Raw genomic sequence first — 15,881 nt, forward strand, 5'->3', positions numbered from 1 at the left:
TAGAAATAGCCTTTATTTGTCACATATACATTTGTCACATTCACCACAAGAGAGAGAGCTGGGGGTGAAAACACAAAGGCTTTACTAGACAAGACGAAAAACATAGGATATGCCAATGCAATAGGGAAAAAAAGGCAAAAGGGGGCAGGTAATGCAGGACAAACGGTATAGCTAAGGCAAGTCACTCATTTCACTTAACAGTTCTAATACTCGCCGCTGCCACTGGCGAGTGAGGGCATTAAATAGGTGCCGGCGAGATTGGTTGCAGGTAGTATAATCAGAAGAGCGGCGGAAGCCGGCATGTCCGTGACAACATTACAGCTCAGTGAAATTCTTTCTTCACATAGCCCATCTTTGGAGGTTGGGGTCAGAGTGCAGGGTCAGCCATGATACAGCACCCCTGGATCAGAGAGGGTTACAGGCCGTGCTCAAGGGCCCAACAGTAGCAGTTTGGTGGTGCTGGGGCTTGAACCCCTGATCAGTTCTGTGTACAGATACTTATGGCACCTTTAGGTGTTTACTGGGCTTGTGGAGTCCTGTAAGATTTTTTTTGACTGTTTTTTTGTATTTGTATTTATAGTCTCTAAATGTAGGTCTAAATATTGCCACAGTCACACTCTCAGTTAACTTACAATTATGTCATTTGGACAATCGCATGCTTGTAAAGGGCATTATAACAATTTCTGGAATATTCAAGAGTGTTTCTAGAGACAGTGAACTTGGTGTATATGAATTGTTGACCCACTTATAGTGTGGAATTTTGATATAGAGAATTAATCTGGTTCTAATGAATTGTTTTAAAATGACTTCTGATATGAACACAATAGATGCCCTAACTGACTTGTAAACTAATGTAGACTTGTGAAAGATAGCTAAGATTGCATATATTTAGCCTAGATGTATGAAAAACATTTGACCTTTGAACTTGAAAGCTACATCAATATGTAGTTTAATTGTGTGCACACTGTCACTGTTCACTTCTCGGATTCAGATGATGTCTGACCACCGGGGAGGAAACCTTTTATGGGATTTGAAGGGATGATTCTATTAATTCATTAGTAATATCATATTTATGTATTTAATATTAACCTCAGATGACATTCCATACATGTTTGAGTGCATTTGCAGCCTGAAGCATGAGATAATGTGGTTCAAACTGTCTGACAGCAGTGCTTAATTCTGTTCTTCCCTCCTCATAATAATAACAGTAATAGAAAATCAAATTAAGTCTAATGCCAGAATCACATCATACCTCTGTTTTAGGCAGTTTACTTTAGTAGCACTGCACTTGTGTCGGAGGTATAAATACTGATGTGTATGTGTGCGTAACTACCCCATGAATACACCTTACCATTTAACAGTCTACAATATTTACAATATTCTTTATCCAAATCTTTTGAATAAGGCTCCCTTAGCGGTATACTAAACTAGTAAACTTGTAAACTAGTAAATAGTAAGTAAATAATACCCATATTAATTCAAGTTTGTTTAAATGTTAACACAATACATTTGGATGTAAATGTGATTTTAATTTACAAACATAAGTTCATGTAAATATGAATGAATGGAAGGTTAATCAACTGTACTTTGTGTACTCTGTGCTTATTATTTTTGTACAATTATAAATCTTAACATTTCTATAATATGTTATGTATTATACAGTCATGTGAAAAAATTAGGACACCCCATGAAAGCCTGTGTTTTTTTTAACATAGCTAAACATATGGGCATCTTCATTTTAACAATATTGAAAGATTCAAGTAATATGACTAAACAAATAAAAGCAAAGAAAAGTCTTTTTTAAATGATCCGTAAAATGTAAATTCCAGATTCTTGTGAGGAAAAAGTAAGGACAGCCCCACATTTACTTGTATTTAAAATGAATAAAATGACCTCCAGGTCTATCACATCAGGTGCAAATTATTAGAACATTGTTACAGAGCATTTTGAAGGAGGCTTGCCTATTTAAATCTCAGACATTTAGCTTGGTTGAGATCCAACCATGGTGAGATCCAAAGAGCTCTCTGAGGCTTTCAGAAAGAAGATCGTTGATGCTTATGAGTCTGGTAAAGGATATAAAAAGATCTCAAAATAATTTGTAATCAGCCATTTCATTGTCCAGAAAATCATTTACAAGTGGAGAACATTTAAAACAACTGCCAACATGGCCAGGTCAGGTCGTCCAAGCAAATTCACCTCAAGGACAGACCGTAAGATGCTTAAAGACGTCTCCAAAAACCCAAAAATATCATCACAGGACCTACAGCAAGCTTTTGCTCCAGTTTATGTCAAAGTGCATGAATCTACAATCAGAAACTACACAACTTTAAATATTATGGGAGGTGTGCAGGAAGGAAACCTTTGCTGTCTAAAAAACATGAGGGCAAGACCAAAGTTTCCCAAAGAACACAGAGACAAAGGCCAAGACTCCTGGAAAAATGTGCTTCGGACATTGAATTATTTGGAAACCATAACAGGGCGTAAACCAAATACAGCATTTCAGCAGATGAACCTCATACCAGCTATGAAACATGGAGGTGAAAGTGTTATGGTTTGGGGATGCTTTGCTGCAGCAGGACCTGGCCAGCTCACCATAATAGAATCCATTATGAATTGTATCAGAAGGTCCTTGAGGAACATGTAAGACATGTAAGAAGCTAAAGTGTAACTGAACCTTGCAACATGACAATAACCCAAAACATACCGGTAAATCCACCAAGTACTGGCTGAAAAGTAAAAAATGGAGAATTGAATGGAATGGCCAAGTCAAAGCCCAGATCTAAATCCTATTGAGATCCTGTGGGGTGATTTGAAACGGACTGCGCATGCAAGAAACCCCCCCAAATATCACACAGCTGAAAGAATTCTGCAATGAGGAGTGGGGGAACTTTCTTCCAGTCGATGTCAGAAACTGGGAAATGGCTACAAGAAACATCTCACTGAGGTTATGTCAGCCAATGGGGGAAACACTAGCTATTAGGGTATAGAGTGTCCTAACTTTTTCCTCAGGTGAATTATTACATTTTTGTTGATTTCTTTTGTTTAAGTGAAAACAAAGTGATATTTTGCTGTTCACATGCAATTACATCACTTTCATCTACAGGTACAAATTAAAACAAGAAAAACTTGAAGATATATATATATATATATATATATATATATATATATATATATATATATATATATATATATACACCACCAGTCAAAAGTTTGGACACACCTTTTAATTCAATGTTTTTTGTTTAGGGATTTATTAGTTCTTGCAAGAACAGTATTGTCGAGTGCATTTGCAAAACCCATCAAGCACCATGATGAAACTGGCTCACATGAAGACCATCCCAGTAAAGCAAGACCAAAACTTACCTCTGCTGCAGAGGAGAAGTTCATTTAGAGTGACCAGCCTCAGAAATCACCAATTAACAGCACCTCAGATTAGAGCCGTTATGAAGGCTTTACAGAGCATCAGTAGCAGACATATCTCAATATCAACTGTTCAAATGACATTACTGTGTATTTCGGCCGCCTTCAGCATTGTTTTACAATGTAGAAAGAAATAAACATCAGGAAAGACCATGGAATTAGAAGGTGTGTCCAAACTTTTGACTGATATATATATATGTCCTACTGCCAAGCTCATGATGGGAAATTCTACTTTCATACTTCTGGGTGAAAATTAGACTGTTGCTGAAAGGAATTGCAACAGAGAGAGAAAGAGAGATGAACAACAGTTCAAAACTGTTGATCCAGACTGTGAAAATATGCCATTTCATAGTGACATTTTTTCTTCTAACAAAAAGCAAGGTTTAAGGTTAATATACATTGCATTGGTATATGGCATATAAATAGCATATTTTCACAGTCTGGATCAACAGTTTTGAACTGTTGTTCATCTCTCTTTCTCTCTCTGTTGCAATTCCTTTCAGCAACAGTCTAATTTTCACCCAGAAGTATGAAAGTAGAATTTCCCATCATGAGCTTGGGAGTAGGACAGCATTCAAACAACTACATCCTTAGCTGTGTTTTCGGTCTATCAGGTGCTGTCTGGCACTTTAATGTTAGCAGAGTATCATTATTGAGTACATGATTTATATTTATTGCTAAATTATGTACTTTCTTGTACTATAATCCTAAATTTGTGGATGCAGGCCTAAAATTTATTGTTGTGAAATGGCCTGAAGTTTATTGTGATTTTAAAACATGGAAATTCTTTTTGTATACAAGGAGCTCGCTTTTGCATGTTTGCTCACTTCCAGGCAGGCAGTTTAAATCCCGCCTCTGTCCTGTGTGTGTGTGGATTGTGCATGTTCTCCCTGTACTTCAGGGTTTTTCTCTGGGTACACTGGTTTTGTCCTCTTGCCCAAAGAAATGTGCGGTAAGCTGATTGGGATCTTTAAATTATGCCCTGTGATGTCTTGGTACCCTGACTAGGGCACCCCTTGCCTTGTGCCCTGACTCCCCTGGAATAGACTACTTCCTGTGTAGGATAAGTGCTAAAGACGTGACACACTTTTAGTAATTTTGCTCCTGTACACCGACACAGTGTTGGTGTTCAGTGTGAACACACGACTCACATACTGCAAAATACTATGGAATAGTATAAGTGTTAGAGATGTAGCTAATATTTTATTAAAGCTCTTTAATTAAAGCTGAAAGTCTTTACTTTAATCACATCTTGACTTCTTCATTTTTAAATCCATTCTGGTGGTGTACAAAGGAAAAATGATCCAAATTGTGTAACCGTCCAAACACTTATGGACCTGACTGTATAGCACTGTTATTTCAGACTGGATGCCTATAAAAACCAGATCAATCCAGTTTTGAACCTCAGCTCCATCTTAAATACAGTGCTTGTTTTCTAGATAGATTGCGTAAATTGGGTCAGAGAAACTTAAAACCTTCTCGGAGTCATTAGTGCAATTTCAAATGATTGATTATCGACCTAATTGGGTGTAATTATGTGTGTAATCATGACTATGTCTCCTAAGAGTGGAAAAAGTAGAAAACTAGAGTAAGTTTTTATGTTAACTTCTATATTGACCTTTTTTGACTCATGAATAACTTCTCCTACAACAGCAGAAAGGAAAGCCATGTCATTTCCCTTTCAACGTCTTGCCTTTTATGGGCATTAAATAGAACTGTTGGTTTTTACAAGGATGTTTGTTCAGTTAAATTAAGTTTTTTTCCTAAGATTAAACTGTCTGAATGTTTTGAAAAGGATATGAGTAATAGTATTCGGTCAAACCAACACATAAAATTCTTGCTGCCATACTCTCACTGTAACATATACAGTACATTATTGATGTACTGATATTGTTGTATAGCTCTTTAATTACAAAGAATTAAATGCTTTGAATGCAGAACACCGCACAGCATTACCATAAATGATGACCCATATGGAGTCATTGTCACTGATTAATTAACTGAGTAATATTGTTGGAGATTTACTGGCCATATTGTTAAGCTTGTAAGCCTTGTCACGAATGTGGTTATATATTTTACGACCACAGATCTTAAAAATGATACATGGTACATCATTGCTTTCAGGATGATATAGTAAATCGATCCCATGTGGAAGAGTTTATGTGACCAGTATGATTGGATGAGTTTCACAATTACTGACGCAAAGCGTAAGGTCAAAGAATGAAGTGGGTGGCCTTGCTCAAGATCAGTAACCCTGTTGTCTGGCCACATATGGTGCACATCTCTTTGGTTTCATCAGTGGCTTGAAGCAATTCATTCTGACCTGTATGACATTGAGGAGGTGGATAAGCTCAAGAGTAGGGCCAGTGAAACAGCTCTTTCCATGCAAAGAAGATAAAAAAAAAATAAAATAAATAAAAACAGACTGGAATGAAAAATGTATAATTATTTAGGTTGACGCACACATTGACCATCTTCTTTCCTCGTCTCAACCTGCCCGATGTCTCAACCCCGGTCATGTAACAATCTGTAGTGAAGTCATTCATCACTAATATGATACACACCATGTTTGCACAATCATGTGCTCTCCTTCATGGAGAAAATTTAGTCTGCTACTTTGATTACATGTGCTTATCAGATTTCAAAAATAATGTGTCAGTCTAAGTCATCCACAACACAATGGTTTCCCAGGAACCAGATCACTACTTTCACTGTACTTGACATTATCTAAACAGTAACAAGAATTAGTCATATAATCAGACAGTCATCAGACAATGGCTTTACCAGAATAAAAAAACTTTAATAATGCATTATTTGAGTGTAGATTCCCAGTAGTACCATCTGGCCTTTAAGATGATTTAAAAACGGGTGGGACATTGCAGGAAATAGTCACAAAATCCTTGGAAAAACAACTAAAAGAAGGAGTGGAAAACATATGACAATCTCTTCTGTATCTCTGTCGTCACTAGTAATTAAATAATAGGTCTCAGATGCATGCCGGCTGATGAATAAGAAGTCCTAAAATTCCAGGATAGCCCATTTAACGTTTATTAAATTAAATAAACAAAACTATGCCTAATGGTTATAAAATAGTGAATGAGTGCGCTGGGCGTTTTTTCTCGACTTTTCTCCCACTTTCATCCTGAAAAATTCCAAGAATTCCTGAAACATTTCTCAGCCAGGAAGTCATCATCACAGGACTATGAGAGCATGGGAGTAAGACACTCTCCAGAAGCCACTGTCACAAGCAGTCTAACGTCATGACCAGTAAAATTAAACAAGAAAGCCTTTACAAAGAATTATTCTTCTGTATTCTTCTTTGTGTTCACACACCACAGGGCGTTTAGACAAAGAATTATTTCTTCCGTTTGATTTTGGTCATAAGGAAAAGTAGCATCAGTATCAGGATGGATTTTATTAACAAAATGTGTCATGCAATGGACTTTTTCTTGGCTTTGTAATATGCTGGTTATCTCTCTTCAGATTCTCTATAGAGTTATTATCTCATTATATATGTATTGTAAATTTCTAGGTTGCATGCATGACTAACAGCAATTACTTGCGGTTTTAGGCCATTGGTGTATGTGCTAACTTCTTGTTTGAATCATGAAGAGTCATGATTCCCCTATGTTTTTTTATTGCATTGTTAAAATGTGATTTATACCTTTTTTAATTTTAATTCCAAATACAATTTTAGTGACCTACATTACTACTACTACATTACATTACTTACGACATACTTAATGGTCCAACAGGATTATCTCATATCTCATGGACTAATTATTATAGAGATGTACCCTTTCAATATTGTGTATCAGTACTGTGACCTGAAATGCTGGATCGGTGACACATTTTCAAGTCTGATCGACATGTATTATGCATATGTACATATGTGATGACACTATTATGACTCTGATATTACATGCAATTCATCACCAGAAAGTCAAAATGGTTGATAAGCATTCGATCAGTTCATTATCAGATATCAGAGTCCTAATATCAGTAATATACAAAACTGGGGCTCTGTTCTCCAAAGTTTTTTTCCAGTTAGAAACCCCTTAGATGAGAATAAAACGTTTCTGTGGATATCCTTATAATCACAGTACAGATTGTTTTCTAGATATTGAGATTTGCTTTAGATAAACCCTTTTGTTTCAAGGGATCAGTGAATTTAAGCTTACAACTCTGATAACTAAATAATATACAAGATACTAATCTCCAGCAACATCATGTGATCTTTTCTAGATATTCCATAAACAAACAAACAAATTGATTAATTGATTAATTGATTAATTAATTAATTAAAAAAATAGATTTTTCTTACATCTTTTATAAATAAGGGTGAACGGGAATTTTGCCTAAACCACATGGCATTTTAATGATATATTATCCTTTTTTGCTTATTGTTTTGTTACTTGTGATATATTTGTTATTGATTAATATAATATTGATATATAATGATAGTCATCATTATTTCAATTTTAAGAAATTATCATTATTTCTATTTATTAAATGTTATACACTTATTTGGCCATTTTTTCCCTTCATTCTTATAATCTAAATATTGTTTTTCCAGTTTGATTTCCCAGATGCTGAAAATGGATCATACAAACATTTATCTTGTGTGATTTGTAAATAATAAAACATTGAACGTTCCTGTACAACGACTTAAACAAAATCCACTCTTTATTTTTTTACAATGATTACGAAATGACTGGTGTTTATTTACGTAAACCTTACATTTTAAACTGATGTCATCGAAGGTGGACATGGAGTTAAAAAAAAACAAAAACAAAAACAAAACAATATAGTCAGACCCCCTGAATATCCTACATTACCTACAACATAGAACCACTGACATATATAGAAAAAGTGGGATAGGTGCATAGGTATTTATTACATATTAATAGCCTTGTAATTAAAAGACAGGGGAAGCACAGATCCGCCGTCAGGCACATCTGCTATGAGCATTTTAACATTTACACACAGGGAATGAATCACTGTGGTGGAAAAACATTCAGCATGTGAGGCATCTGGCAGTGGGTTGCAGTGTAAGTAAGAAAGTGACCACACTTTCATAGCTGAGGGCCCCCTTAACAAATACGTCACTTCCGCGATATGGCTGTAGCATGTTCATGAGGTGGAAGTTTAATTAATTGCTCTAAAATTAAACCTTAGTATAAAAACGCTTTTGCCAGGTAACGCGCCTACGCCGGGTTTCCCGCAAATGGGCGTGGCTTTGAGATTTGTCAGCGGCTATGCTGGATGTAGCGACAGCCACCTGTGGGCGGAGCTTTGGGGAAATAAAAAGCAGGCGTTCAGACGGTGGAAAAGCGCGTTCCCGAGAGTTGCCGCGAGATCTGCATCGCCTCAGGAAGTCTCTGCACTTACGCTGCGTTTTCTTTTCCCCTCCTCAATTCTAGAAAGTTTGTCCTGTCCTGACTTGACCGGGTTTTTGCCTCCGTGATTCTCTAGGTCTTACTTTCAAACCTTTAGAGTTTTTTTTTTTCCGCGTCGGTAAAACTGCGAAAATGACCAAGCCGAGTAGTTTCTGCGCTCCGTTGCTGCTGTTTTTGGTCTGGAGGGCGGGTGAGGTAGCAGAAGCCTGCAGCTGTTCTCCTAAACATCCTCAACAGGCTTACTGCAACGCCGATGTCGGTAAGTACATCACTCTATCTGTGTAGAAAAACATCACCTCCTTCTGCAGGCTTTTGGTTTCCTTGTGTTTGTTCTGCAGAGCTTGGTGTAAACAGCGCATGTAAACACATCCCCCTGTCTGCGCACGGCGGCTTGTTATTCCGCAGAAGATTTCATTTTGCTCCTTTTTCTACTGAAGAGGAAAAAAATGTAGTTGGTCTCGCCTTTCAATAAGCTTTTCTTTCCCCCTGTCTGGTTCAGTGTTTTAGCACAGTGGTTAGATAAATAGAAGTTTTGCAGCCGGACACTTTTTTTTTGTTTTAGGGAATGAATAATGTTCCATTTTTGGGGCCTAACAGACAGGACTGACCCGTGCAGCGTTCAAGTTCAGCTGGACACAAGTAAATAAATAAATAGTCTGCTGTGTGAGTCCACTCACACCACGGCATACAGATCATATAGGATGCATCAATCCAACCCAAGACAGGTTTGTGATCTATTCCTTTAAAAAAAAAAAAAAAAAAAATCTTCCGTTTTCTAAATAAAAGGAAAACACCGTGACAGTTGTTCACATGACTAAGCTACTAGAAAATGAATATATGTTGCTGTTATAGAAGTGATCATGTTTCTCAGTAGGAGGCATAGCCAGCGTTAAATCCATTTTTTCTTTGCTGCTGAAATTAGATATGAGTGTATTTCTGCATCATATCATATAGGAGATGAAGAAGAGAAGCAGGGTTTGCTCTTTGCCATGGATCACGTGCACTCTCACTGTTTTTCACTCCCATTTAAGTTAAACTTTTTCTCAACTTCTTCGTGAAGTCTCTGGACATGCCCACAACGTTGCTGGAAGTTCACAGCTCTCATCGAAAGTTAATGATCTCCGGGTCACTTTGAATGTAGGATGAGAAGGATACTGGATCATCAGGACAGTTCACTTTACACATTTTTGTTTTGCACAACATAGGAAATGGTAGGAGGCCAACAGCAGGGAAAGGCAACCGATGAATTGTAGTCAGTCAAGGTGGCTTTACTTTACAATGATTTATTAAAATATATTTGTTTTGCAACTTTTTTTAAGCAGCTTTGGCTTTGATGCAACTGGGAAATCTTTCCCGGGACGTTTCAGACAACTGTGTCAGTATAACCGGGCATGGTGAAACCCGATTCGTCATGTTTTTTACCATGCTGATTTTCATTCTTTCTGTCACCCATCAGAACCGATCCCGTCTGGGTTTTTACTGTTTTTCTCTGCCCGAGCATTTTAGAATAATTTGCCAGCTGAAAAGCTTGATCGTCAAGTCCCTTTGTCTGTTGCAAACAGACCACTGAGGTTATTTTTAGGAGTAAGAAGAGATTAAAATTATCTGCTTGAACACACATGCCTCTGAGGTTTTGTGTGATGATGAGAACAGAAAGCCACATGACTAAAAGCAGGATATGGTGGTCTCATCTCGGAAGTGGATATTTTTGGAAAAAAAAACCTGGACTCCTGCTCCTACCCCCCTAGCATTCAGGTTCCCGCATTAGCCATCCCAGCAGTGACAAGGCAGTCCTCGATCACCACCTCTTTTAAAGCCACTTGTCATCGTCATCATCGTTCGCCCAGACTCTCGGCTTATTGAAGTTCCAGAGATGGGAAAACATTGCTACATTCCACTGGAACCTCCACCCGAAAATGCAGCCATGCCACGTCATGTGGTTTTCCTGTTCTAGCTTTCATACACCACAGCAAGTAATGGCATTGGTTGAAGGGGTCTGCCACAGTCGCCATGTGCCCACCTGCATTCTGTCTGTTTTAGTCACAATGACTGGACTTTCGGGTAACCGGATTTTCCATAGGTCGTGCATCTTTTTGACCTGAAGGCTGAAAGAATCACAGCTACAGTAGCAGGGAATTTGTGTTAGAACCACAATTATTGCAACATTGCCTGGTGTCAATTTCACACTAATTTGCACAACCGTTTTCCTGTTTTTCAAACTTTGTGTACTACTGAGTGAAGTAACGCTGCTTTCTTGAAGTTTCATAAGACATGGATCATAATAACAGTGCATAATAGAATGATAATAGCAATCGATTAATTACGGAAGGAGTTTTAAATTCAGTAGATGCTCTTATAAAATTCAGGAGAACAGAAGTGACAACAGGGACAAACTTGTCTTGTGGATGTTTCATTAACATTAAATGGAGCTATAGTATGACACTTATTTTAAAAATACACATTTAGTTGTTTTTTTTTAATTGCTGTGGTATAAGAGGAATAAAACCCTAAAACAGTAACTCATCCACATCCTGTCACTGATCATTTTCATGTTCCTTACATGATGGTCTATTTTAATGCACTTATGTAGAAAAGTAGACTTGATGCAAATGTTTATACAGGATTTATAGATAAATGAAGCATGTGTTTTTCATTTTATATCCTATAAAAGATATAGGAGACTTTTTAAATCTTTCTCTTGAGAGAGGTTCATTAGACTCTTATTTAGATTTAGATGCCATGGGTGAAGCAGGATTGGTTGTGCATCTGGAGCAGGGCAACCCAGGACAGTGAAAGACATTCAGCAGCATATCAGCTGCACGGATCTGGCATGGATCATTGAGCTAAAGCAGCCTTAGATTGAGAGAATTTGTTCCACGGGTTCTGCTGATATCCTGTTTTACAGTGGGAACAGGAAATACCTGCAGTAAATGTAAATATTCACATCTGGTCAGGAATCAGGATTGCTAGCTGAAGCCTATCTCGAAGCTTAGCACTCGAAGCCTAGCACTCTGGATAGAATATTTGTCTGCTTTTTGAAGTGTTTTCCTGCTTTGCGCATGTAGAAAACGGATTAAAAAGTGTGGGTGTAGATCTCATTTTAGAGAAATGTGCAGTGTTGCACCCAGCGAGTACACAAAACTGACACGACTTCTGTGGTGACAGGGTTAAACACGATAGTTACAACTGCTAAATTTTAACCACTCGCCACTTATCATGCAGGTCGGCTCATGCGAATCCCACAAATATGCATTGCTGGGACCACATGACCTCCACGAACGAGCCAGCAGAGTATACCCTGCTGAGGCCGGTCCTCCTCGCAGTTGAAGTATTTTGTACGTTTCCACTTCCAGTAAACATGGAGCCGAAAGAGGAGTGGAACGACTGAGCAGAAAAGGAGACCTGTGCCTGAACCTGGATAAAACATTGCAGCCCTGTGTGCCTTCACTCGCTGATGAAAGCGCCGGGTTTGACTTTCTAAGCGCGGACCTCCTGTGGGCGTAGCTGGCATCCCGTGCTTGTGTGTGGTCGAGAGAAAAGCGGCTCTGTGCTCAGGAGCGGGTATGGGGAGGGTATGTGTGGCCTCTCTGAGAACACACTCGGACATGTGTGCAGGAAAGACAGAGAGGCCACTGAAGGCCATCAGGATTTGCCCTGTGGGAAAGTGGGATGTGTGGAATATCGAATGGCGTTTTTTTATTTTTTTTATTTTTTTTATTTTAATAAGAAAATAACAAGCAAATACATGTATCTGTTATCTTGATGTGCTTTATTGAGCCTGTGCATGAACGGGGGCCAGAAATAGAGAAGTGCAGCAGTGTGCATTTCTGCACTCTTGTCTATTTTGGATTGAAAGAAAGACAAACATTGTGTACTCTTCCTTGGTGTGAGTCTCTTTCGTCTTTTAAAAGAAGCGGTTTGTCATTTTTAGAGCCCCTTTTCCCCTGGACTGCGATTACAATGAAAACGCTGACGAGCAGCTTTCTTCCTCCACAAAACCCACCCAGCTGCTCTGTTACCTTTTAACCCGTTAAACTCTTCCATTCAGTCAGCGAATCCAGACTTACATTCCTCCTTCTTCTAACCGCATACCGTTTCCTATTAGCTCCACTGTAGCTGCTGAATAAATCATTATAGTTACTACATAATATGCTTTAACGTAATTGGCTGTAGATGAATCCAGGGCTCATGGGTTAATGAAAAGAGGTGGAGCTGTGCAGCATTACTGTAGGTGGAGCCTGAAGTTCTAGGGTTATAACAAGTTTAAAAAAACAGCTTTATGCATTTAAAGGTTTCACATTTTGGACATTTCCTCATGTTTAAGCTTCAAAATGAGTCTGCAACACACAAGTCGTAGGCTGCAAGTGATCTGTTGATGTCATGGCATCTCAGCTGGATGCGATCTAAGCGCCTGAGCAATTAGCGAACAGCATGCTGTGGCGAGACCTCTATCCAGCTTCTTGAGCTTCAGGCAGGATTTTTTTGCACCGGGCCCAGCACATTCCTCCCTCAACACTAATCAAATACTCCTGCTTTTCCATATGCAGTTCACAGGAAGTGGACTTACTGAACTCAGAAAGACTGCAGTCATTTTCTCACAGCTGATTTTTCTTCAGTCTGCTCACTTTCTTTTCTTATGTCTCTCTCTCTCTCTCTCTCTCTCTCTCTCTCTCTCTCTCTCTCTTTCTAGTTCTCAAAGCCAAAGTGGCTGGACGGCAAGAAATTGTCACAGGCAACGACGTCTATGGCAATCCAATCAAGAGGATCCAGTATGACATTAAACAGATGAAGGTATTTCTAACACTTCTTAGTCTTTTATGTCAGCTGCCTAAAGAAATTTGTGTACATCGCACACAGGTACAAAAAGCTGACACGACCCCGAATATGACTTGGTACGAGTTTATCCATCCGTGAGTTGAGCTGGCCTCACACTGGAATTTATTTCCCCCAGATTGAAAGTGAAAGGCCAAGAACAGAGATTAGCAGTCAAATGCCCCTACTCCAAATTTTAGACAGACCTGAATGATTGCCGTATATCAACAGAAAATAGTTAAATTAATGCTCAGGCAAGAATGTATTTCCTAAACTAATAAGACTGAAATGTTTTAATATTGTGAATCACATCTCCAATATGTAGACAATTTCTAGAACTTTATATTCAGAATCAAACTTGGAACTCCCAGCATAAGTGGGAACTATATAACATTATTATTATTATTATTATTATTATTATTATTATTATTGAAATTCGGTAGTCCTGATTTAATTAAATAATTTAATAATTATTATTAAAAAATTGGAAATGGTACGGAAGTTATTTGGTGCTAATGGGAATTGGTGTGTTATTTACTGAACATGCAATAAAAGTTAAAATACTAACTATAGTGTTGTATTTATAGTAATATAGTTATAGCTGTATGTATTAGCTGGGTTTTTCTGCTTATAACATCCTCTGGCAAATGTACATATATTTTAACAGAACGATATGGAAGTATTTGTGTTTACTTCTTTCTTGTTGGGTCAAGAGTCAGTTTAACCCTAATGGTTGGAAAAATCGATCAGTCGATCTGCCCAACAAGGTCTTAAACCGGACTAGTTAAATGTGATTACATGCTTTGACAGTGCAGAAAAGTACTTAGCTCGGGTGAATTGCATTTAAAATCAGATAACAGTTGTGAAAATGGTGGTGATGCCCCTGCACTGCAGTCAAAAACTTTTAATGCAATTGTCTCCATTTTCACTAAATTTTATCATGGTGCAACTATAGTTGTAATTGAAATACATGCAAACAATAATAATAATAAACTTTCCATCATCCAGGAAAGCCATTTCAGACTTTCAGAATGATAGTAGTATCTGAAGGCTATTCTCAGGCTGCTACTGTATAACAGATATTATATTGCTAATGTAATGTATAAATATTAGCAAAATCTTTAAAAAAAAACGTTATTAACGTGAATGAAATGCATGTAACCTCACCTTCCACTTTTGCCCCTTTTCGTTATATTTAGATGTTCAAGGGACCAAACAGCGAGATCGACGCCATCTTCACTGGCCCTTCTTCTGCTGTGTGCGGCGTCAACCTGGACATCAATGACAAAAAGGAGTACCTGATCACAGGTACTGCAGCTGAATCCTGACTTATTAACATGGCCTACTTGGCAATATCGGTGTAGCAGTCGAGCTGTGATTTTTTTTTTTTTATTAAACGTCTTCTCTCACTCTGTGCAGGTAAACTGGAGTCTGATGGCACGGTGCATGTGACACTGTGCGACTTCATTCAGCCATGGGAGTCCCTGACCATGGCTCAGAAGAAGGGCATGGACTCGCGTTACGAGATGGGTTGTGACTGCAGGGTATGTAGCAAAACATTTATACAGCTGTTCATCCGAGCCAAACTCCATGATTGTCACGGAGGCCTGGATTCAGCAGTCATGTCGCCTGAGTATTTAATACTGCCATTGTTGATAATTTGTGTTCTGTCTCTCTCTCCACAGATTATCCACTGTGCCTCTGTCCCCTGTGCGATCAGTGACCCTGCTGAGTGTCTATGGACCGACTGGCTCATGGAGAACTCCGTGCAGGGTCCCCAAGCTCGGCACTACACCTGCATAAAGAGGAATGACAATTCCTGCGCTTGGTACCGTGGATCCGCTGCACCAAAGAAAGAGTTCATGGACATTGAAGATCCATAAACCTGCGGTCTCCTGGCTTTACAGCCACCCCCAACCCCCCACTCCACCCCTTAGAAAATCTCCCTAACAATTCTATGGAAATAATCACACCGTTCTTCAATTGCATACTGTGCTTTATAACATGATTCTGGTGATGCAGCAATGTTGATGAATATGGCAGAGATAACGTTCTCTGTGTTTTGTTTTGTTTTTTTGTAAAAAGCACTTTGAGTCCCCAATAGCACCTAGATGCGACCATGCTGTTTAGGAAAAAAAATGTTTACTGCTTTTATTACCACTGTTTTAGGTTTTTGGTTGGGATTTAGATGACTAAAATATAGGAGATTATATTGACTTTTTTTTTTTTTTTTTTTTTTTTTTTTTTGTT

The 15,881-nt window shown here is 38.3% G+C and overlaps 1 protein-coding gene across 1 annotated transcript; it reads left to right on the forward strand.

Moving 5' to 3' along the window:
* The first annotated feature begins 8,733 nt into the window (after positions 1-8,733).
* On the forward strand, positions 8,734-15,881 carry timp2b (TIMP metallopeptidase inhibitor 2b). The gene is made up of 5 exons (XM_058417925.1): positions 8,734-9,078; positions 13,510-13,610; positions 14,831-14,939; positions 15,051-15,175; positions 15,317-15,881. Exons 1-5 carry the CDS (start codon positions 8,952-8,954, stop codon positions 15,512-15,514), a joined length of 660 nt encoding a protein of 219 aa, XP_058273908.1. The 5' UTR covers positions 8,734-8,951; the 3' UTR covers positions 15,515-15,881.

The sequence above is a fragment of the Hemibagrus wyckioides genome, linkage group LG02 (assembly GCF_019097595.1).
Source record: "Hemibagrus wyckioides isolate EC202008001 linkage group LG02, SWU_Hwy_1.0, whole genome shotgun sequence".
NCBI classification, from domain to species: Eukaryota; Metazoa; Chordata; class Actinopteri; order Siluriformes; family Bagridae; genus Hemibagrus; species Hemibagrus wyckioides.

Excerpts from the sequence above, each read along its gene's own strand:
- timp2b (XM_058417925.1), top strand. The coding sequence starts at position 8,952 with ATGACCAAGCCGAGTAGTTTCTGCGCTCCGTTGCTGCTGTTTTTGGTC. Across the intron at positions 9,079-13,509 it reads TTACTGCAACGCCGATGTCG|TTCTCAAAGCCAAAGTGGCT; the intron begins GTAAGTACATCA and ends CTCTCTTTCTAG. Across the intron at positions 15,176-15,316 it reads AGATGGGTTGTGACTGCAGG|ATTATCCACTGTGCCTCTGT; the intron begins GTATGTAGCAAA and ends CTCTCTCCACAG.